Source organism: Hippoglossus hippoglossus, chromosome 9 (genome assembly GCF_009819705.1).
Source record: "Hippoglossus hippoglossus isolate fHipHip1 chromosome 9, fHipHip1.pri, whole genome shotgun sequence".
NCBI lineage: Eukaryota > Metazoa > Chordata > Actinopteri > Pleuronectiformes > Pleuronectidae > Hippoglossus > Hippoglossus hippoglossus.
In genome coordinates this window covers 14,064,044-14,086,595 of record NC_047159.1, presented here as the reverse complement: position 1 = coordinate 14,086,595, position 22,552 = coordinate 14,064,044, and the positions used below count along the sequence as shown (strand labels likewise).

Sequence of the window (22,552 nt, the reverse complement as noted above, 5' to 3'; positions counted from 1 at the left end):
GGGATGGAGGATGTATGGAAGGATACTTACCATGTCATCTCTGGATAAAGAGACATGTCATACAGCCAAGGTCACCCTACCCACTTTTAGCCTAGAGGGGAAACGTTGGGTCTGTACAGGCCCAAAACTGGCCATCCTACTCGACAAGGAATATTTAGAAATCTGCCTTCCCTAGCGAGCACAGGATCATGCAGAACCACTGAGGCAACCCCAAGAACCTCAAAGTGCAGCAACTGCAAACGCAGACATGGAGCCTGCTCCTAATGGCCGGGTGACGGGTCATGTCTCATGAAAAGCAGTTTGGTTTTGGCCCCGCTCATCGCACAGATCCTGTTGCGGTCACTTCTTAATGATATAAACAGATGCTCTGAATCATGACGGTGCCCAGTGAGTTCACACACAATCGCAGGCTTTCAAGAAGCTTGATGGTGAGCTAGTAGATATTAAATACTATGAAACTACACACTGCACATAAATGGCACGAATGGCAATTAAGAAACATAGATAGAAAGAGCTTTACTCAAGTATTCTTACTAAATCCCTACAGCTGCTGGAGGGTTGGGACTTCAGAACACTTTCGGATAGATGCTTCCAAAAAAACTTGAATCCACACCTTCTGATTAAAGGTCACGTTCCTTATTCACATCAGCCTTCAGACCTATTGGTCAAGATGTATCATATAGATGCTCTGTTATTCACATGACTACATATCTATAGTGTGGGAAATGTAATGGTAAAGGCAGGCTGCAAGGGAAAATGTTTTACACTACAATGTAGAGTGTGACTTGGGACGCAATTTTCTGTCCGAGCCAGAGCGAAAACTAATGAGCCCGACAGGATTTCCTTTTTGAGTCCAAACCCAACCCTGAAGTTATGACAAATTACAGAAAATGTGCAGCATAAAAAAAAATGTAGAGTTATGTCAAAATGTGTTGAAAAGACACTCAAGTCAAAGCAGGCGTCTACCAAAGTCGTGATTTTCCATTTTAAAAGAAAATGTTTGGTATATTGTCAGACGGGCTCCATAATGTGACACAAAGGACATTGCAGTGTTAAAGCATCTTCTGGTCTCTGCAGAGTTGTGTGAAGACTTAAATGCAGTTTGGGAATTTCAACAGGGTCCCTGATGTCCATTCAGAACCCCCCACCCCCTACCTCTTCCAGCCCATCACACAACGACAACCCTTGTGACGCGAAGGAAAACTCAGCACCAGCTGTCCACAGCCTCTGCCATCACAGCCACTATTGTACAGGGGCCTTTTCTCAGGACATCCAACACCCTGGAAAATGGTGGATCACGTTGCGAATCCCACTCTCCTCACTCAAGGAGCCAAAACAGGGAAGGAAAAGCCTTTTAGGAGCTTTTTAGCGAGGCTGATCTCCTGATACAGCGGCACTCTGCACCTCTTAGGCAGGACAGAGGCCCTTGTCATTGAGGCTCCGCATGTCAGCGCTCACTGGGCTGTTGTGTTCCTGCCAGCCCGAGCAGCATAATACACAGTGTGCCTATGGCAGGCCTCACCCCAGCAAGTTCCCCACTGAACGCTGTGAAAGAACTCTGCTCACTAATCACAGCACTGGGGCGGCAGGCTCGTCACCACTTTAAAACCAGAGAAGACATCCATTTGGAGGAAGGGGTCAGCCAAAAAGAGAGAGCAAGTAATCCAACTCAGCTTTAAACCAGAAAAAGTAAATATGGGTGGATTAAGACGTGATTAGACATCTTATATTGCTGCCACCTTAGAGTCTATAGATTGATATTAATTCAAAAACAAAGAATGAACAGATGAAAATTGTGAAAAAAAACAAGTTGAGTGGAAGGACATAGAAGGAATGTAACTTCTCCCAGAGGATACAAGACGATGGGAATTCTAACATCAGGAAAATGAGAGAAAGGATGAATTTAAAAATGGTGAGGAGAATGGGAGGATGTGCAGCTCCATAAATACCACAAACATGCGAGGCTGGATGGACGGCCATGACAGGAGCAAGTTCATTCCTTTGGGCTCACTGATGGAGCTCTCAGCCACAATGTAGCTGTGTGTTTTTTGCTCGGCCAATACGGAAGTTTGCTCCAAAACGGTTTGCTGGCCACAGCCTCATTGTAACTCTGCAGTGGGTTTTTGAATGTGGTTTTGGATTGATGAAAACATCATCTCTATTTCACTCACAGTGCCTTTAGTGAGAAATAATACAGTGATAAATGTTGTATGTATAAGTTGAACTGTGTATTTTAAAGTATCAGGGCCACTTAAAGTGAAAAGAAATCTGAGATTTTGAGAAAAGAGTTTCACTATTTCGAAATCATAATTTAGGATATTTGTCATTTTAGAGAGAAAATGTCAGAAGATCAGCATGTTTCCTGCGTTAAAATGAGGAATGTGGAGCATCTTGTTAAGTAAGTTTCACGAATAACAAAACACTAAATGGCTCATCAGCACCACATTATCTTAAGTGAGATTGGTGTAAGATTTTTGATCCAGAAGGAGTGGAAACCCTGAGAGCACAGTTTCGGCACTGCTCATTTTCTACATTTTCCTCTTCTTTTTGTCCTATTTCCAACTTTATCCTCCAAATATTACAACTTTATTCTCAGAATTACACTATTCTCTAATTTTGTCTTCAGTATGGCCCCAATACCCTGTCATAAGCATTTGAAGTTGATAATTGGGGTTATTCATTCAGACTTGAAAAAACTCCCTACAGAGTTAATGTTCTCCATGACAAGCTGATCTTTGTATGTAGAAATCGGAGGAGTTCCAAAATTAAAAAAAGGAATTTCGTGGTTTATTTAAAACAGCTATTCAGCCAAAAGGGTTCCATGGCACAGACGAGCCAATTCAAGTCAAGCGTGAGGGCCGGACACTAAATAGCTCCATCATCTCCAGTCCAGTCTGCTGTCTGTCTGTGGTGTCAGCCCAGCGAATATCACACATATTTCTGCTGAATCCACTTAAACAGTGAGCCAGTCAGAGAGTTGACTCATGTCTGCACACACATCCTGCACAAGCTGAAACAACTTGAAAGGAGACAACATGCTGTGTGATTCTGCAGTCGCACCAAATGAGTTATTACCAGGAACTCTCCGTCTCTGCATTTTGCTCTGACCAGATTTCAAGGTGGTCCTGACTACATGAGGAATTTTAAGTCAAACCTATTAATAAAAACTAATGACAACATACTCAAAAGACACACGTGGACTCTGGTTACTTCATAGCTACACTGGCTCATCTTTCTCCCAGTGTGAAACAATTCAAAAATCCACTCACTCTGACGCAGGCCTCCACTCCAGAGACTGGACGACGACGTGAGTGACAGTGCATCTGAATCCCATTTATCACAAAAACAACACAAAGAATCCCAAAGAGAATATGAACTCTCAGCGAGCGGCCTCTTAGAAGGAGCGCTTGAATGTTTTGAAGTTCAAACCTCAGCATATTTTCTAACTTTATATAATGTCCAGAGTTATAAAAATGGCTGGAATTCCTAGTGTCATGACAAAAGGTCTTGTATATTTTTATATCCCGCTCTGTCATCTCACATGTTCTGTTTGCAGTGGGACCCATACTTGAGACTAAGCATGGAGGCATAGCTCAAATACTTCATGATGAACTTTCCCACAACATTTTCTCTCTTTAACTCACTGAAGTCTTCCCAGACACCCGAGTCCCCCCTCTTGGTTTCGGCGCTGGAATGGTAAATAAGAGCAGCATAATTTTGCTGCAGTCTTATGATAACCCCAAGTCTTTATTTGACCACTCTGCTGAGAATAATGAGACTCCACTCGGGCAGCTAAAGGTTAAGGCCATTGTTTTAAAGGAAATTAATCTTTTTTTCCCCTGGGAGCATGCAGGCTCTGAAAGAAACAGCTCCAGCTTAATGTCAGATGTTTTCAAAGTCTGACCTTTTGAGTTTCTTCCCTACCTGCTATAAAAATGTCAAACCCTCTCTGTATCCTGCCTCGCCACAAAACTTTAGTAGGGCATCTTCTGTGGCATCAGAGTAACAATTAAAGAGGAAAGGCTTGGAATTCAGACATGTTATTCTAACTGACTCGGGCAGTACAGTCAAAATAAATACATCTCACACAGAAAGAGCCACGGAGACGACGAAAACCATAAACTGTACTGTCTGAGTCAACTGCAGCCTAAAACTGCAGCCACACGTGAAACACACATCGACTCTGTGAGGACATTTGCATTTGACCGGTACGACTGCATAATATATGTACTGTATTTGCTTCATGTACCCTGTCATGTCATCCTGATTTCTACAGATGTTATAAAATACAAAGTAGAAAACTTATTTTTTATAGAAAATCTATCATCTGACAGAATTCAAATCAGGACATCGACAGTACAAATATTTCTTGAAGGGAAAAATTATCATCAACTAATTAAAGACAACTGATTGTACTTAAATAGCACTTTTCCAGTTATTTATATAATCCTCTTATTGACCATTCGGTCAAGTCTGATTCAATAATTCACAGAGAATTTCTTCATCACACACTATTTACAAACTGTTGGCACAGTCATTGGGGGCAAGTGGGGGTTTTGCATCTTGCCCAAGGACACTTCAGAACGCAGACCGGAGGTGCAGGCAATCAAACCACCAACCTTCTAGTGGACCAACCACCCCACCTCCTGAGCCACAGCAGCTGGCATATAATTGCATTTTATTGCAGGGTGGACACTTACTGTATCAATAAATATTAGACAACTTTTGAATGAAAATCTTTGCTTAATAAAAAGGTCAATAGTGACGAAGAAAGAAGAAAAGGATGTGGCAGAACCTGACCTGTGACAGAGGTCTGGACAGCCTGTGACTCTTGTCCTCTGGCGACCATGAGCGCAGCTGGACACTATAATGTAAACAGAAGACATACACATGAATGATTAATATATATTGCTTATGTGCAACTGCCTGTTTGAGTACTGTGAAAGATGCTGCCAACAAATCAGACAGATTAATTAATAGCATTGTTGGATTTTTACATGATGTGATGTAAAATTGATACGATATAAAATAACATACTATAATGATACAAGGTTTTATCCATATCACCTATATCTAGATGTCATTCATAAAATGATCACTATTCATAATGTCACATTGTCATCCCACATAGGGAATAACGCAAGATGCCATTATAAACCTGTTTATTTATCATACATCATCATTTGAAATGGAAATAAACTTCTTAGAATCATTGCTGCAGTGTTGTGTGATGAAATAGAGATTTATGTGTTTAAGATGAGATAAACATGAGCTGAAGTGCAAGTATATTAACACTGAGAACAACATCGGGGCAGTGCAGGACAGCAAACTTCAGTCCACACGTGGGAGCAGATTTGGGTTTGAACTGTGACCTAGTAAAAGTCATCCGGGAGACAACAAATGGCCGTGCACAGAGAAAGTGTGGTGAACGTTCCACATTCTGCCTTTTGTTAAAGTGAATGCTAACGGTGGAATGTGATATCCTGTGCATATCCTTTGTTACTACAGTACAATCCCATGGCTCCACTTTCTGTCTGTTATTCCCATACCTATTGACTGCCTGTTGTCAAGAGAGCACTTGTTGCTGCTTTTTGTCCAGATGCGAGCGTGTTTAAGCAGTGAATGGACCAGTTTTTCATCTGAAAGGTCGAGCTGTTTTAAGACTTAACCATAGACTGTGCTCATGTGGAGAGAATATTTTCATTCTAGTATTTCAGGAGAATTGTTCAAGTAACCAGACTGCATATGTGTACAATGCAGCAAGTAGAGTAGACTCATAAGCCTGCATTTTACATTTCATGGGAAGACAATGGTATCTACCTCAGAGGCATTTTTGTAAAATGAATCATATCGCACTCCGGCCAATCAGTAATGTCTGTTTCTATCAGATATGCAATAAAATCTAATTTGATCTGCATGATGGAAAATTGTCAATGCTTTTGACCAATGTGAAAAATAGAGGGTGACGGGAGCGACCTCTTGTTGGTTGGCGTCAGCCTCTCCCTCTTCCGGTCGGGGCTGGCAGGAGGTTGTGGTGAATAGGGCCCAGGAGACAGTGATGCAGGGCTGGAGATGGTGTATTCTCTGTAGTTCTGGTTCTCATCTCGACTCACTATTACTGCCTCCTACAAAACATCATGGCGGAGGAATGTTAATGCTACTAAACATAAATTCATCTTAATACTGCAGGTTTGTCATACAAGAGCTGTAAGCCTAGAGTTAGAGGCATAATGGACACTGAAATTAATGTTGCATCAGTTTTTATCTCAAAACCACTTCACTATCTGGTACCACTTCCATCTTGTGGGCAGTAGAACAAACAGGCCGACCGACTTATCACTTGGCCAATAATATCAGCTGATACTTAATCCTAGTGAGGTCTATGTTTGCTGATATTAACTTATTTTACAGAATAAACAATGCAGAAAAGATTTGCATTTATGTTTACATTTTATGAAAAAAAAAATATATGCATTGTCTTGTTTCTTCTTCTATACATTTGGTTGTCTTTGTGTTTTTTTATTGGTATTATTGTAAAATATCAAGCCTCAATTACATTTCTTTGTCATAAGGTTTTGATAACAACAGCATAGGAATCATTGCCATTTTCTTTTAATAGAAATATATTGGTCAGAATTATTGTACTGCTTTTATCGGTATTGGCCAGTAAACATCCATATCAGGTTCTACTAGAAAGAAAGCAGAATACACTGTGTAACCAAAATACCACATTATCTAAAAATAAAAGCAGGCAATAGTGATCACAGTTAAGAGGCAAATAAGAAAATGAGAATACAATTCTTTACATACATTTTCTATACGATGGCAGATAATCGATACAAACTGAAGACATATTAACGCTCAGTGGAGCTACAGCACTGACCTGGAAGCGTCCTGTGAGCTGTTCAGGCGTGCTGATGCCATTAGTCTGTCCAGGGCTGGAAGGTTCAGGTCTTGAAGACAGAATACAATAAAAATCAACTGACAACATTACTCCTATCAGACTAAACAAATTCTATCTATGTCGCATGTGGAATAAAGTCTGTTTTTCTGCTTTGTGATTCAATCAAATCATGTAAGGCAGTTAGGAAGTTCATGTTGAATAAATAAGCAACGTGTGTGAACCTGGTCTAAATGACATTCACACATGAGCTGATGGACTCAGGTTTTGCACTATAATGGTCATGATCTTTCACGGAAAATGCTGAGTGTAGAAGAAAATAATTGAGAGTTATAAGTCTAAATTGACTTGATTAGAAAGACAGGCTAGTAAAAATAAAAACAACTTTTTGACATCCCTTTTGGCTGATATTTTGGCGAGCACCCATCAGTATGTCCCCATGAATCTTAATGTTACTGCAGACAAGTACTGCAGGCTCACTCCCCCTTTTAAAATGATTCTCTGGCTGGTTCTCATCTTTCGAACTAGTCACTTTTGCTTCACTCACTTAAATCGAAAATACAAGCAATACCATCATTGAATTTGGAGGGGAAAATATGGGCAGTATATGGGCCAATGCAAACACACAGTGCCCCCCCGGCTGCAGGGCCAGAGGCTGACTGGCTCTTGGCTGAGCCCGAGGTAATGAGGCACACAGGAAGGCCTGGATGCCTGTGGTAAATCACCCAGAAACACACCTCTCGTGGCTGAGCTGCACAGACTGTGTGCAGGAGGGAGATGGCTAGAAGACAGAAACTGACACAGCGGCTGTAAGACATTTCTTCCCGTAGGAGAGATATTAATGTGGCAGACATTCAAACTTCAGAATCAAACTCAGAGCTGCTCAGCTGAAAAATGTTCACCTTGTGCTTTTAAACTTTCCACCATGTGCATCACAACACCGGAGGAAATTGTGGTCTTCAGACAAGAACAGATTTAAACACTGTTTTGATCAGTATCTAGTTTACACCCAATGACCTGGTTACAGGTTTTCTTCACAGAATAATTTCCAGTCAAATTGCTGACTGAGACTTTACAGAGATTTGATACCACCATAAATCAGTATGTGAAACCCTTCGCTGATATTAGCTGTTCACAGCTGTTGTAGGATACCTGGACTTCTCACGCTCACCTGCCTCAGGCAGATTCTTCAAATGTGTTCAGCTTTAAGAAAGCCTGACTGTAAATATGAAATCACTTAGAGGGGAACGATTATTATCATTGACATCTCTATATTTTGATTCTGGGCCTCCACGAGTAACTTTCTGTGATTTACAGTTCAAAACAAGTCCTCGTTTTTCTCAAACTGCCTATTATACAGCCCCTCAGTTGAAACTGACTGAAAAAGGCAATATTAGCTCAAGCCTCCTTATGAGGCCTCCTTAAAAGCCCACATTCATTTGATTGACAGAACATCCAGAGACATGCAGCTGTTTAAGAGAGTTTTTTGGACAAATTTTCTTATCCATACTGATGTTCTAAGGAAAGAAGATTCCATAAGTTTTAGAAGTTTTAAAGCTCATCAAGGCACGTTCGTGATTTTGGGCTATAATTTAAAACTTTCTTTACCAGACTTTTAAATGATGTTGATACTTATCCCTGCTGCTTCATCAAGCATAACTCACAGTCACACAGTCGGGTTTCATGTTTGTCATTGTAGCAAAATCACTTTCTTTGTTCTGAATCACTGGTGATAAAACAACTGAACATGCACACACACCATCATCTCAGTATCAAAGGGGATACTATTGTGCTGTGGCTGTATGTTGAACATATACCTTATGAGTTATTCTGATGGCTGACTCCATCAGAAAGAGCAATAAGATCATAGAGTGACAGATGCTTTGGTCGACCTGACATAGACTGCAAGGCATCAATGAAGTATTAGATCCAGACAAGAAGCTGCAAACAAAGTCCAACTAAAAAGCTGTTGGGGTTAATAACAAGTCAGCGATGGTGTGGTTGGCTTCTCAAGTAAAACTATTCTAACCAAGTCTGTGACAAACATCTAATATGACGCACCAACAATAAACATGTGTCTCTGTATAAAGCAGCAGCATGTTTCTATTCTGAGGATGGGCTGAAGGCTTCTTCTAGTGGGCGACACCATTTGTGTGATGACAGTCAGAACCCACATCACTGCTGGTTCGATGAGCACCAACCAGATGTGGAGCTGGAAAGGGAGTGATCTCTTTGCATTAAACTAAACATTACAGGTCATGCTACTCAATTACAGAGCTCTTTGGAACTTTTCTGAACATAATTCAAACAGATAATATTCTGTCTCAGTAGCATTAATGCAGCAGGCTGTATGGGGCGCAGCAGTGTTTTTGCTGAAAAGTACTGACAGTCGACAGAGTGGAATTAAAGACATGGGAGATACACAGTGGCATTGTGCAGGGCAGGCAAGGAGTAATGGTGTTGTTTCTGGCTTGGTCCGAGACATGAGGTCAGCAGGGAAAAATTCACTCACACGGACATAGGACATCCAGGGAGGAAGTATGTGAGAGCATATGAGCGTGAGAGGGCGTGTGTGTATGTCCGTGTGTGTGTGTCTCTGTGCAAGAAGTCTAAGAAAGAGAGTGACGAGAGTGACAGTGACAAGAAATGAGAATTTAAGAAGGACCTTTAATCAAAATGCCAGCCAAGAGTCGTCCCGGCTAAAAGCTAAAGCTTTTCAGTAGCCAACTGCCTGTCATCCAAACAAGGTCTTGGCAAATGTCAAAAGAGGGTTTACTAAGAAGGGCCAGGGAAGGGAACAGTGTGGCTCTCATACTTGCTGGCATTTCCCCTGATTACAATCAGTTGTTTTGTTTGTACAGTGCTTCAATGATAAAGTTAAAAACAGTGTAAAGGAAGATAAAGGCTGGGGAGACTGGTCTGGGCACGAACACAGAAAATTAGGGAAGTGTAAGATATTCATTTGCAGGGGCTATGCTACAGAGGGTTGCCTGGCAGTGTATTGTATTATGTTTCTAAATCCAATATTCTGTATACTGTATGCATTTACAATTTAAAACTGCACGTCTTTTTAGCAGGAATATTTGCATGGCAGCGTACCTCTCCACCACGAGCTGCAGCTGGGTCTTGGAGTTCTTGATCTTGTTCTGGGCCTCCACGTTCAGCATGTCGGACGTGTTCTCCCCATTGATCTCCAAGATAGCGTCACCAAGCTGCAATTCTGCATATTCTGCCTTGCTGCCCCCGTTGACCTGTTGAAGAGAAGAATGAGCTCCAGTTAGGTGCTCCTTGCCCTGGGGTCCTCCTCTGAAAATGCCACAAGCATAGACAGCTTGGTATCTTGTGGATGTGCGGACAATTCGTCAATGGCATGTGAAAAGGTGCCTCCATCTGCAACTCATACCACTCAGAGTAAATACCAACAGACGCCGCAGCATTTCACACACACATGGAATGAGGCAGTGCCGGTCAACAGTGGACAGATTCATGACACCCTTGGGGAGAAGTCATTAGTGTGACACTACTTGATGGTTTGACTGGGCCTGACCTTTGCAACCAGCCGCACCGCATGTCAAAGCCAATGTTATACAACCACATCAGAGTGAATTCCACACTAATGGGCCCAAACATAACGTCCAAGCCACCAGTCTCCGTTCGGGCCCTGTGTCTCAGGCTTATACACCCAAACACACAGGCTAACTGAAACAAAGAGAGAAAATGAGAGGTTGACGCTGCAACTGCTTTAAACTTTAGAGAGAAACACAATATTTCCCACAAGCAGAAGCAGTGCTCGCCTTCCAATTAAAGAGATCGGGACAATAAAGCAAAGAATTCAAAACAACTTATATAAAGAGCCCGTTGATGAGGGTCAAGGCTCTTTTCTGCAGCACTAGAGGGAAAATGGATGCATCGGGAATGCCAGTCAAACGGCTATTTGTAAGTTAAGCCGAGCAAGACGGCAGAGGTACCATGTTTGTGGGCCCACTCGAGAGGCAATTAAGTGTTGCTGTGGTGACCCACAATAGTGCGTGCCTTTTCTGATCAGGACACGCCTGGTTTCACATAAACTAAGAGCTGTTGGGGGTTCTTTTTCTTCTGCAGGGGTCTGTGTCTGAGAAAAACAGGGGCAAGCGATCTTTCAGGCCAACAGGAATAAAAGAGGGCATCAGTGTCGTCTCAGTGCCAAGCGCAACCACTTCAGATAGTCCAACCCTATGGCCGCTTGAGTATGTATAGGGGGCGGGCGGTGGGGGTTGGAAGTGAGCCATGGGGTGAGACGAGCCATTTCTCAAACTGGACTCTGCAGACAAATTTCACTGATGAAGTTTTTCACTCTGCAGGAATCCTTGTCACTTCAGAGAACCCTCTGATATTTGAGACGAGAAAACATGCTGGCGTTGTTTACTAGACAGTAACAAAATCAGACTGAGAGCCCATTATTCATGAGAAGACATGTTTTTCTAGCAGAAGTTGTAAAGAGGGGGCAAATAATAAAAGCTTTTGAAGGAGCTTGAAAGTCTGTTTGAGGCATTGGTAACCCGCCATAGTTTTGCCATAATTTATTCTTTATGGTCTGCAGAGCTGCTGGAGGAGACTCTCTGGAAAAATCCAGGCTGAGGTGATGATATAGGACCAGGATGTGGGAGAGTCCATCTAAGAAACATTTCCTGGTGGTGTTAACTGTCTGCTGGCTGCTTCTAATACAGTTTTTTTATCCTGGGACTGTGAAAATATGCACAGTCAAAACAACATCCATGAAGTTAAGTACAAGTTTAATGATGCACTCTGGCGCAGAAAGTTAAATACACACCGACACGTGTGCACTCTGGGACCAGGAGCCCCCTCACCTCCCACCACAGCTTCCACTGGTACTGTAATCAGTGGTTTCCTTCTAATGTAATCTACTTCCATTCTATTCTAACAGGTTCAGTAGTCAAGGAAATAGGTACGGAGCAGCCCATGGACACAAACAAAGACAAGAAAAGAACTGTAGTGCGGAGGAAGTTGACTTTGCATGACGTGCCATTTCAGACTGTTCTGACAAAAACAAGAGGATATAGTTTGATAAGGTGTGACGAGGTTCAGCAACAGGGCAGAATCCGACAAGTACCTTTGATACGGTTATGGCCCTCTTGAAGTCCCTTCCTCCACATATTCTGAAGCCCCATGGTGAAGGACCGATCAGGTTCACCGTCAGCGCCATCGAGTGATCAGGTAGGCAACGGTCACTTGTCAAAACCTTGGGGGGAAAAAAGGACGAGTTAACATAAATGAGTTCGAGTAACAAGTGGGATGTAAACATTTGCATGTCAATTTAATTAGAGGCCTGGGTTGGTCAGATTTAAAGGTGAAATTTGTGCATGGGGCGCTATCAAGCAAAACAATGACAAAAGACCTAGTTTGATGACATTGTGAAGGAGCTTGGGATCATGGGAGTTGTTGTCTTCACCATCATTGTCGATGAAAATCTATCTGATGCAGCTCAGGCGCAAACTGTGTTCACGGATGAGGTAATGTAAGTTTTGAAGATTGTTGGAAACATTGAGAATTATGAAAGAACACACGTCAACAAAATATAAAAACATAGATCTAAATGTTTTTAAACATGTTAATGAAGAATTGTTTCATATTACATATTTAATATTTGATCAACAAGTAAAGACAGTCAACATTGATATAAGTCATCTTTCATCTCCAGCAACACTTTGCTTCAACTGGCCTAAGTCTCGTTGACATGGATTGTGTAACCACTTCGAAAAGGAATGGGAAGAATCTGAAACCAAAGACACATGACTAACATTGTTTAAGTGTCTGCAAAATCAAAGAGTTTCATTAAATCCAAATGTTCTTTCAAGACAAAGAGGGAAAAAATGCTAACAAAAAGTTGTGCAAGCTCGGTGTAATGTTTCATTGTGTTCAACTGTGACCACTGAGTACAGTGCATGTGTATACAGTATACAGTTGATTTATGGCATGGAGTATGGTGGCCCTTTAAGACCACTTTATGAGAATGGGCTACATAAATAAAAATAAACAATTCTGATGTGTTTTGTAAATCTGCAGTTCCTTAGAGGATATTTTGGATTTGAATCGTGAGCGTTTGCACGGACATTTACAGATTCTGCCATACACAAAGTCTGTTGTGAATTCCTAAATGTAACACTATACATCATGTTTATGGAGACGCCAATGTGTAGTAAAACCATGTGATGGAGTTCTGACTGTTCTACTCCTCTTTTCGAGATTGGCACGATTGCAATATTAAGGAAAATCACATTACCCCCTGGTTTGTCATTGTTGTCATTTTTCCAGATAGAACAAATAACTTAATGTGAACAATAGCATGGGGTTTACAGTCAGCATTGATTATCATGGTGTTTATGCTCTTTTAGGCTTTTGCTTATTTTCTTTTCCATCATACGACTAGAAGGCTCCATGACAAGGCAGACAAACATCCTCCAGATGTTGATCTTCAATTACAGGTGCAAACTGAGCTTCTAAAATATTACAAAATTATAAATAGTGATGACAGTATGATGCTGCAATGTGGACAGTAGCACATATTTGCTCCAGAAGCTTGTGAGAACTTCCCTCATTTTTGTAGACGTATGAAAATGAAGATCCACAGAAGCTGTTTGCTAAAAGGGAGTTGATCTGGCAATGACTAATATGTATCCAATTCCATGTTGTTTGACTTTGGCTCAGGGAGTGGGGACGTTCAGCCTGTATCAGTAATTCGATCAGTGACAGAATGCACCACCAGTAATAAGTGAGTCTTAAATATATTCTCACATCTTTAACTGTTTTGGAAGAGGTGTCGAAAACAATATTTTCTACTAAACTAACTAGATGTTATATAAAGTATTTACACTATCCTCTAAAATATTAGTGGGCCACAGCCAGAGCAGACAATGTTTTAGGCAGGGAGATATTTATGCTGCTTTTATTTCTTGTCTTGATAACCTGCGATTGTGTTGCCAGGTTACCGCAGACACTGCTCATAGTTGCAGAGGAAGATTGTTGTGAATGCATGTGGAGACAGAGCTCTGAGGTGTGCGGTGATGATGGGATGAGCACATGCAGGTTCATAAACACATCAACACCTGCACACTGCAGAGAGAGAGCCAGTGTGTCTATGACTGAAACACATCTCATTGAGAAAATGTGGATTTATTTTAGTTGAAGACGTGCAACAAGTAATACTCATAGACCATAAGCTAATGAAGTACAGACTGCTTCTCTCTCTCATCCAAATAGTTGAAACATCATCTTTATTTTAATTCAAAACACAGAGTCTGGTGTTGCATCAATCTTTGAAGGTAACTGCAGAACTAACTGTGGCTTATACCTCACAGTTGCTGTTGTTTTTCAGATCAGGACAAAATGCACATCAATTATTTAGACTTTGTATGATAAACCTTATAAATGGGTAATAAACGTGCTAGAATAACACTGGACATTTTACAAATCAAACGTATGATTTTGCGCCGGTTGGCGTCCCTCCTGTGGTGCACTCCAAGGTGTGTGTATGAATTAGTAGTGTAAACTCCAGATGCTGGATCCAGGACAGCAGCCATGAATTTCTCACAAATCTCTCCAAACTCTGGCCCATTTCATCATCTGCACATTCCACAAGTGTTTAGGACAAGCAGTGTAGACCCAGTTACTCATTAACAGTCTGGGCCAATTAGTAGGGTTACTGGGCTCACCATCATTAACGTATCTTAATTGCTGTGGCCTCAAGAAATAAGTGCAGTTGTGATAATGACAGGGAGCAGCCGCCCCCCCCCACCAAACTTTCCCAGCCTCTGAGGATGTCAAATAGTTTCATGAGCCTGGGCAGCTTCTCCTATAGAGTACCAAGCACCCTGCTAATTCTCTGTGCAAATGTCCACTGTTCACAGCGTAACAAAACGCTAGTGGCAGATGATGTCAAAGGGAAAGGAATGAGAAAGAATGCGGCAGAGCTAACAAACAGCACAGGGGTGGTGAGGATAAGTGATGCACTCATGGTCTCTGCTTAATTGGCCACTGATGAGGTTTCAGGACTGCACTGCTGCTCACATAAAACAAACTGCTGAACACAGTTTGATGAAACCTCTCCATCACACAAAAGGTAGTGCTGGGCAGCTGTCAGGATACATAAAAGGTGAATTCTGTTCTGGTGACATCTCGCTGCTTTTGCTGGCAGCAACACACACACACACACACACACACACACACACACACACACACACACACACACACACACGACACAATGAGAAACATTCTAGTCATGAAGTTATTTCTGTGGCTCGCAGCATCAGCCGCTAACAGCAGGATGTCAGCGTGAGGAGAATGCAAACCCGTACTGTAACTGTAGTAAAACACTTGCACCTCTGACTTCCGCAATAGACAGATTTATGACTTACATGCATAACTTCATAGCGACAAACAGTAAAGTGTTAAGACTGAGATTGAAAGAGGCAGCATCCTAAACTGCTTAATGCTGATAACTGGGCTTTGGGTAACAGCTGATAACAAGTACTAATACTAATGTTAAATTAAAAAGCTGTGCTTCACTGTGTGGAGGAGACTGGGATCATTCATTTCTATGCAAAGCTTAACTTTGTAAAGTAAAATGTTACAAATAAATACATTTTATTTATAGTCCCTTAATAGTATCTATAGAACTTGTTGGCATAGCAACCATAGCTTCAAAACTGCAGACTCTTTGTTACAATGCTATTGCAGGATGATTTTGTTGATTACATCAATTCTTTCTCAGGTTTATTTACATTAAATTATCAATTTGATAACCTTCTTCTGAATGGAAGTAGGCCTAAAGTATACAACACAGAGCCTGTACAGTTTATGTTCCTTATTTACCATCAGGAACAGCATAATGATTTCAGTAATGTTAGTGAATTTTAAGAGGTGGAGTGATATAAAAAGGGAAGTGAGAAAAAGAGTATCCCATTAGTAGTGAGCGTTAAGTTGTCCTAATATTGAAGCAAACGTTTAAGTGGATCAAATTACAAAGATAAAGCTATCCGGAAGATATTCTTTACCCACTAAACAAATGAAGTTTAATTCAGTAAGAATTATTAGATTAATATATGATAGTTTGTTTGTCACGGTGGGAGTTGGGAACGATTCCACATGAAATTGGGCGAGAGGTGGGGTGCACCCTGGATCGGTCGCCAGTGTATCGCAGGTCATACTCAGTCTCCAATTAACCAAACCCAAAATCGGCATGTCTTTGGAATGTGGGAGGAAATGTTCACACAGACACAAGGAGAACATGCTTAACTGGGATTCAAACCAGGAATCTTCTTGATGTGACAGTCGCACCCGCACCTCGGCGTCGCCTTAGTGAGATTATTCAATAATGAAATGATCAATAGATGCAGCCCCAGGATTCTGTCAATTAATGGGGGCTTTGGAGGAACATTGTCCGTTCGGTATCTAACAACGCGTTATGCCAGGAGAGTACAGGACATTTGAGCTCTAAAGACCACCATGTTTCTCCACTACCGAGCTGCTAAACCTACAAATTAAACCTGTTTCTATTAAGAAGTTAACATGATGGCTTAAATTTAAAGTCCAACACTGCGTGGAATGTACTGGCACAGTTCATTAGCTACTAGCATCAGCTTGTGACTGACTGACAACAATGTTCGGATTCACATAGTGCAAAGACCCAAATCTCTGTTCTGCTACTCTGCATATGAAGCCCGTTTTGAGATAGCAGGATTGATGAGGTATTCAAAAATGTAAACAAAAACATAACCAGCAGTTGGCTCAGACTCTATTTCAGTTTCCAAAGGGACATTCTCGTTCAAGCCTGTCATGTCTATAAGTCAAAGGCCTTTGGCTCTTGTCACGTCTATGAGAGATCGGCCCTAAAGGCAAAAAAACGATAGTGGAGGTATGAAGGGGAAGAACAGGCCCTGTGTAATGTTGGATCCAGGACCCGCTGCTCCAACATGTAGGGAGCTGCGAGGGTTTCATTTACAAAGGATTATAAATTAGATACTGCTCATGGTAAAACATTTATTAAATGATATTATATAATTAACATTATATTGATTTTCTACAACTTTCTGACATTGCTGATCGTAATGCTGCTTCTTAAGATACTGATAGTTAAGCAGTACAGCAGAAACCACAAAATAACTCATACATCCATCATGTAGTGTTTGCTGTCAATGTTTTGAGAGTAAATGCAAACGGTACAGGTATTCTTATTTGTCTTTGACTAGAAATAAGACAAGACTTTCACTACAAGCCTGAGCGCAACTCCCTGGTGATGAGGGGCCGCAAACCTGAGTGTCATTACTCTGAGGCTCGTAAACAAACTGTAACACTGAACTGATGTTAGCACGTTTACTGTAATGTGTACTTAAAGAGTATAGACTGGGCAGAAGGAGTGAAACCTGCTAACACAAGCCTGAAACAAGACGGTGTAATCTACCGTGCGCGGCAAAAATGATGACTCACCACAGATGAGTCATTAACTTTGATCTGCACGTTGCCACAACAGAGTTATGGCAACCAGCTGACAGTTATTAGTTTTTTTTATGAAAAGTGAAAAATACTTTTTAAATGCAAGGAATGTTTAAGTGTCATTACTGTCATTATATTTGACAAAGCTAAGCCGAAGAATTAACACCTCATTAGATCCAAGGAATGAAACTTTGGGGAGAAGAGGTTGTTACCATATGCACTGTAGTAGAAAACATGTAAACTGAAGGGTATTAAGTTTAGTAAGTGGATCACTGTGTCCTCAGAGTAATAAACTGTCTGGCAGCCAAACCCGGCCACCTACATCCACTCTTCACCTCCTTCCCTGAATCACCAGAGTGTTTAACTGAGACAGTTTTATTTCTCCTTGAACTCCCAGCCAACATCTTCTGGATTGAAATGAACAAGCACGGACTCTCCGACATGCCAATACTGAACGAATAGCTGATGATCATAGCAGACAACACATCCAACTGAAAACTCGCGCTCAGATGAACCACTGTGGCTGCAGGGGAATATTCCTGGTATGAATCACACTTGTCAAAGCTCTCGCTGGTGGCCATATGCCAGTTTGAACCTTTCACAGCCCACGTCAGTGATGCAGCCGGCTGTTGTTGACTCTACCCTGTGTGTCACGCAGTGCAGAGACTGGCCGAGACCTACCTGGACACACACACCCACTGAATAAAAAAGAAGAATGCAGCAGTGAGCCTCTCCCTGGACCGGGCACACTGAAACAACATTCTGTGCATTCTCAAAAATCACACCCTGGTCAGACAGAAGTGCAGTCACCAGGGAGATGAGAACACATCAAAACAATAACAAATTATGTCAAAAGGGCGTTGGTTGATCAGCTCCTGCATCATCATGGCTGCTATCACTAATAGCCCATGTATCATCAACATAATTATAGGCCAAAGTGTGTAATTTTTGTGGTTACTCCCTTTTCAGTGAAAAATGTAAGGGTGTGTGCTCCTGTAGCAGGCGAGTGACGATTCTAAAACCGAGACTGGCACGTACAATACAAATATATCCACGATCTCGTTGTGAAACAGTAGAACAAAAGAGGTGAGGGTGCAGAGAGAAAGTTTACATGATGACATCATAAATGCAGTGCAGAAGGTCAACATTTGGGATTTCTGCATTATTTTGAGTGGCCAAGAACATTTTTCGCAACTACCAAAAGCAAACTTAAAAACACCAACTTGTATGTCAGTTGGTTTGTCAAAGTAGCTTAGAACTTAATCTATGTCAAGTCAGACATCAGATATGCTACACAAATATGTATAGTCAAATACATTAAATGGAATAAAATGAAATAAAATATTAAAAATAATAATTGTTCTGAAAAAAAAAAAATCGTACAGTTACAGACCCTCACCAATAGGGAATATTGCAGCCCTCTCAGTACCTTTACTTTGTTGTCCAAGGGAAACTATCGTTTCCTTTCATTTTAAGCTAAGGGCATATATTTTGTAAATATTAAGCATTATGATTTATATTGTCTTCCAATTGAATGCGTCACGTGACTATTTTAATCCTTATGAAGTGATCATCCCTGCATTTAGATTATATCAGCCCACCATGTTCATACAAAAATTTGAAACATGCTGTAACAATCTTAAAATGTTACATAACCTTATCCACTGCGATTATAAAATAAATCTATAAATATCTATCATTTCTTTATGAAATATTTGGACCACTTTGCTGCAGCACTGCTGTAGCAGACTAGATTGTGTCCACTGTGAAGTTTGTCTGTAACAAGACAAGGACACTATGGTACTGGCTCCACTTATCTCCCTCTGCATCATCATCATCATCTGCAGATCATGTTACTGCTGTTCACACTGAACAGACTTCACACTCTGCGGCTCAGCAATCAGGACAGTTCACCACATCCTCTGCATGCACCATTACACGCTTCGCACGAAAAGCACCACTTTGTTCATTAGGTGCATGCTCTCAGAATTTACTGCTGCAGCAGCGATGCGCCTCATTCATAGATGCTCAGGCAGGGGGATTTTTTTGGAATAGTTAGAGACGTCCTGTCACACAAGCTTTGATGTCAAAGATCAGTTGAAACAGAAAAACCACACTGCTCTGAGTCACAAACCATCCCCCCAAAATGAAAAACTTGTCATTCACGAAACAGATTATATAAGAGAAAAGTGAGTTCAGGCCCCAAGTAACAAGAAAATAGTAATATTCATCAAAACACAGTACTTTAAAACTCCATTTTCATTCAGAAACACTCATGAATTCGAGTTAGATGGTAACAAGCCTGCCATTTACCCGTTTTCTCTAAAAGCCACTGCTTTGCTATGTCCAAAATTACAGTGGTCTGTTTTTGGTTCCTGGATGACTTTATCCGGTCTGACTGAAAACATAGTGTTCTCTCTCTCTCTCATAGAAAAAAAGCCATCAGGAAACCAACACAATTTAAAGTGAGGGGAGGATAGCTCACACACACACACACACACTTTTTAAAAAGGCAGTTGGGCACAATCACAATGGAGAAGCTAGACAAACAGCAGGCGGTGGGGGTTTGAGAACATGAGGTTTCACGGGGACTGAGTTACACGTGAGGAGACACCTCAAGCAGTGACCCACCTGCTGAGCTCACAAACCACCTCCATTTGTTTTGTTAACACTTGATTAGGTGAAGTGGAGGCCCAGCCATTGTCTAGACATCTTAAATGGAAACAGGGAGAAATAATAAAAAAGGTGCAGGCTTCAACCTGAACTCTAAGTGGACTTGGCCGATCCGGAGTCATCATCCTCGACCAGGCCACGTTAGAATGGAAAATATAATCAGCTGTTCGTTGATGCAACACTCATAAAGATCCCTGAGGCTGCAGCTGGTCCAGACCCTCCACACATATCATACTACAGATATTAATGTGCAAAATGAATCTCAGCTCCTCTCCTCAATACAGATGTATACACAAGGGTGAGTAATTCAATTCAGTTCCATTTGTCACAACATTATCTCAAGGCACTTGGCATAATGCAGTAAAAAAAACTAAACTGCAGATAAATCAAACAGTTCCCACAATGAGCAAGTACTGGTGACAGTGGAGGGCTGGGAAATAAGACTATTTCAATTTATATATACACATATATATATATATATAACTAATGCGTGGTGTAAGCAAAGGCAGGAGGTCTAACACATAATTGATCTGCTTCAGATTTGTAAATATGTGTTTTGTGAGTTAAAGAAACTTCACTCAGGGTCTTTACACTTAAAATCAATAACAATGTGACCTCTCTGGTGTTAATAATCAACATCAACTGATAAACATGTTCTCTTGATATCATTTCGGGACCATATTGTTCTATATTCAGCAGCAGACAGGAAACGTGTACCTTGTGTGAGCTGGAGTTTGCCAAGTCAGTTAGGACTGATATTCAACTTCAATCATCATCGTTAGACAGATCACAGAGGATGAAGGTACTTTACTCAGAATTCACCATGAAGATAATGAGGTTCTGTCCAATGTTCCCACACTTGTCATGAACAGATATGTGTCCACAACAAACCAGTAACTTCATAAAAGACTCCATGTCATACAACACAGGGTACGGGGAGCTGAGATACTTCAAACAGGACTTACCGAGGTGAGGGCGCTGTGACTGAAGGTGTCTCCTCCACCTGCCGAGTGTCTGTGTTCGTCCTCCACACGCTCTCACACACACACACACACACAGTCTCCACCTCAGCAGCGAACAACCAGCGCCTCCACACCGCGGGGACACAAACACAGGGTTTCCCTCGGCAGCAGAAGTGAAGCTGTGAACCTCTCGTGTCCTCGTCTCCTGCTCCACGTCCTCGCGTCACGCTGAGCGCCACCAACTACACCTGTGGGAGCGCGCGGGCTGCTCGACGACTGGGGCGCGTTCGCGATGCCATGTGTCTCTTCTACCAGAATAAGGTGTTTAGGCTCGTGCAGCAGAGAGGGGCGTGTCGAGGAGAGGAGGGGAGGAGGGGAGGTGAGGAGGAGAGAGGGAGAGGAGGGAAGGACAGGAGAGGAGAGGCGAGGAGGAAAAGAGAGGAGGAAATGAGGAGAGGAGAGGAGGAAAGGAGAGAGGGGGAGAGGAGAGGAGAGAAGGAGAGAAGAGGAGAGGAGAGGAGGAAAGGAGAGGAGAGAAAAGGAAAGGAAAGGACAAGAGGAAAGGAGAGGAGAGAAGAGGGGAGGAGGAGGACAGTGATAATTGAGCCATTTATTCCAAAACACACAGCGTCTGCCTTGTGTGTTCGCGCGCCATCTACTGGCGGAGGGGAGAAGAGCATAACTCGCGCGTCTCATCACATGGTTAGTGCCTGTCACCTGGTTGACACAGGTGTGTGTGTGTGTGTGTGTGTGTGTGTGTGTGTGTGTGTGTGTGTGTGTGTGTGTGTGTGTGTGTGTGTGTGCGCGCGTGCGTGTGTGTCTATCTATAGCTATGAGGGCCAATTTTGGTTCAATACAATCATTGTGAGGACCTTTTGACGTCGTGAGTCCTCACAACTATAAAGAGACATGTATGTGTGTGTGTGTGTCGCTGATTAGATGATTGGTGGGACTTGACATGGAGAACGAAAAATCAATACAATAAATAAATAAATTGATTAATTAATACACAAATACATACATTTAAATGAAAAAAAAGAAATTGTATATTTCATCTGGAACTGTTAATATATTTGTATATTTCTACTTTTAGCTTTTAGATTTATTTGCAGATGTATTCATTTATGTATTTATGTACTATTCATTGTACATGTATTCATGTATTTATAAATTGCTTTAATACATGTATTTATAAATTTCTACATCTTTTAATTTTATTTATACATTTATTCACATATTTATTTCTGTATTTTATGCTTCCAAATTTGACACAAATGTTCAATTAGACTCATGGATTAATATTTCACAGTTGTCACTTTGACTCAAATGTTAACAGGTTAGATTAGTGGTCAAAGGTCACGTTGACCTCCTATGAGTCTGGAAGTAAATGTATGTAGGCACATGGTGACATACAACTGCAGGGCACTATTTCATGAGCTTGAAAATTCCAAAATGAAATAAATAAGTGTCATGTGATATGTGATTATATTATAATATTCCATATGAATGTCTGTATTTCCCGTTAGTC

General features: G+C 41.5%; 1 protein-coding gene across 2 annotated transcripts in view; it reads right to left on the bottom strand.

Annotated features, from left to right (window-relative positions):
• pdlim2 (PDZ and LIM domain 2 (mystique)) overlaps positions 1-21,446 on the bottom strand; it is a 37,649-nt gene extending 16,203 nt beyond the window's left edge. Inside the window, exons 1-6 of one of the 2 annotated variants that reach the window (XM_034595630.1) lie at positions 21,028-21,446; positions 12,012-12,140; positions 10,001-10,152; positions 6,884-6,953; positions 5,977-6,125; positions 4,801-4,864 (exon numbers count right to left, since the gene is read on the bottom strand). In XM_034595630.1, the coding sequence (XP_034451521.1) occupies positions 4,801-4,864; positions 5,977-6,125; positions 6,884-6,953; positions 10,001-10,152; positions 12,012-12,104 (528 nt within the window). In that variant the 5' untranslated portion in view covers positions 12,105-12,140; positions 21,028-21,446. The remainder of the gene's footprint in view (positions 1-4,800; positions 4,865-5,976; positions 6,126-6,883; positions 6,954-10,000; positions 10,153-12,011; positions 12,141-21,027) is intronic. The other variant, XM_034595629.1, reaches the window with a different exon arrangement.
• Positions 21,447-22,552: the final 1,106 nt, after the last annotated feature.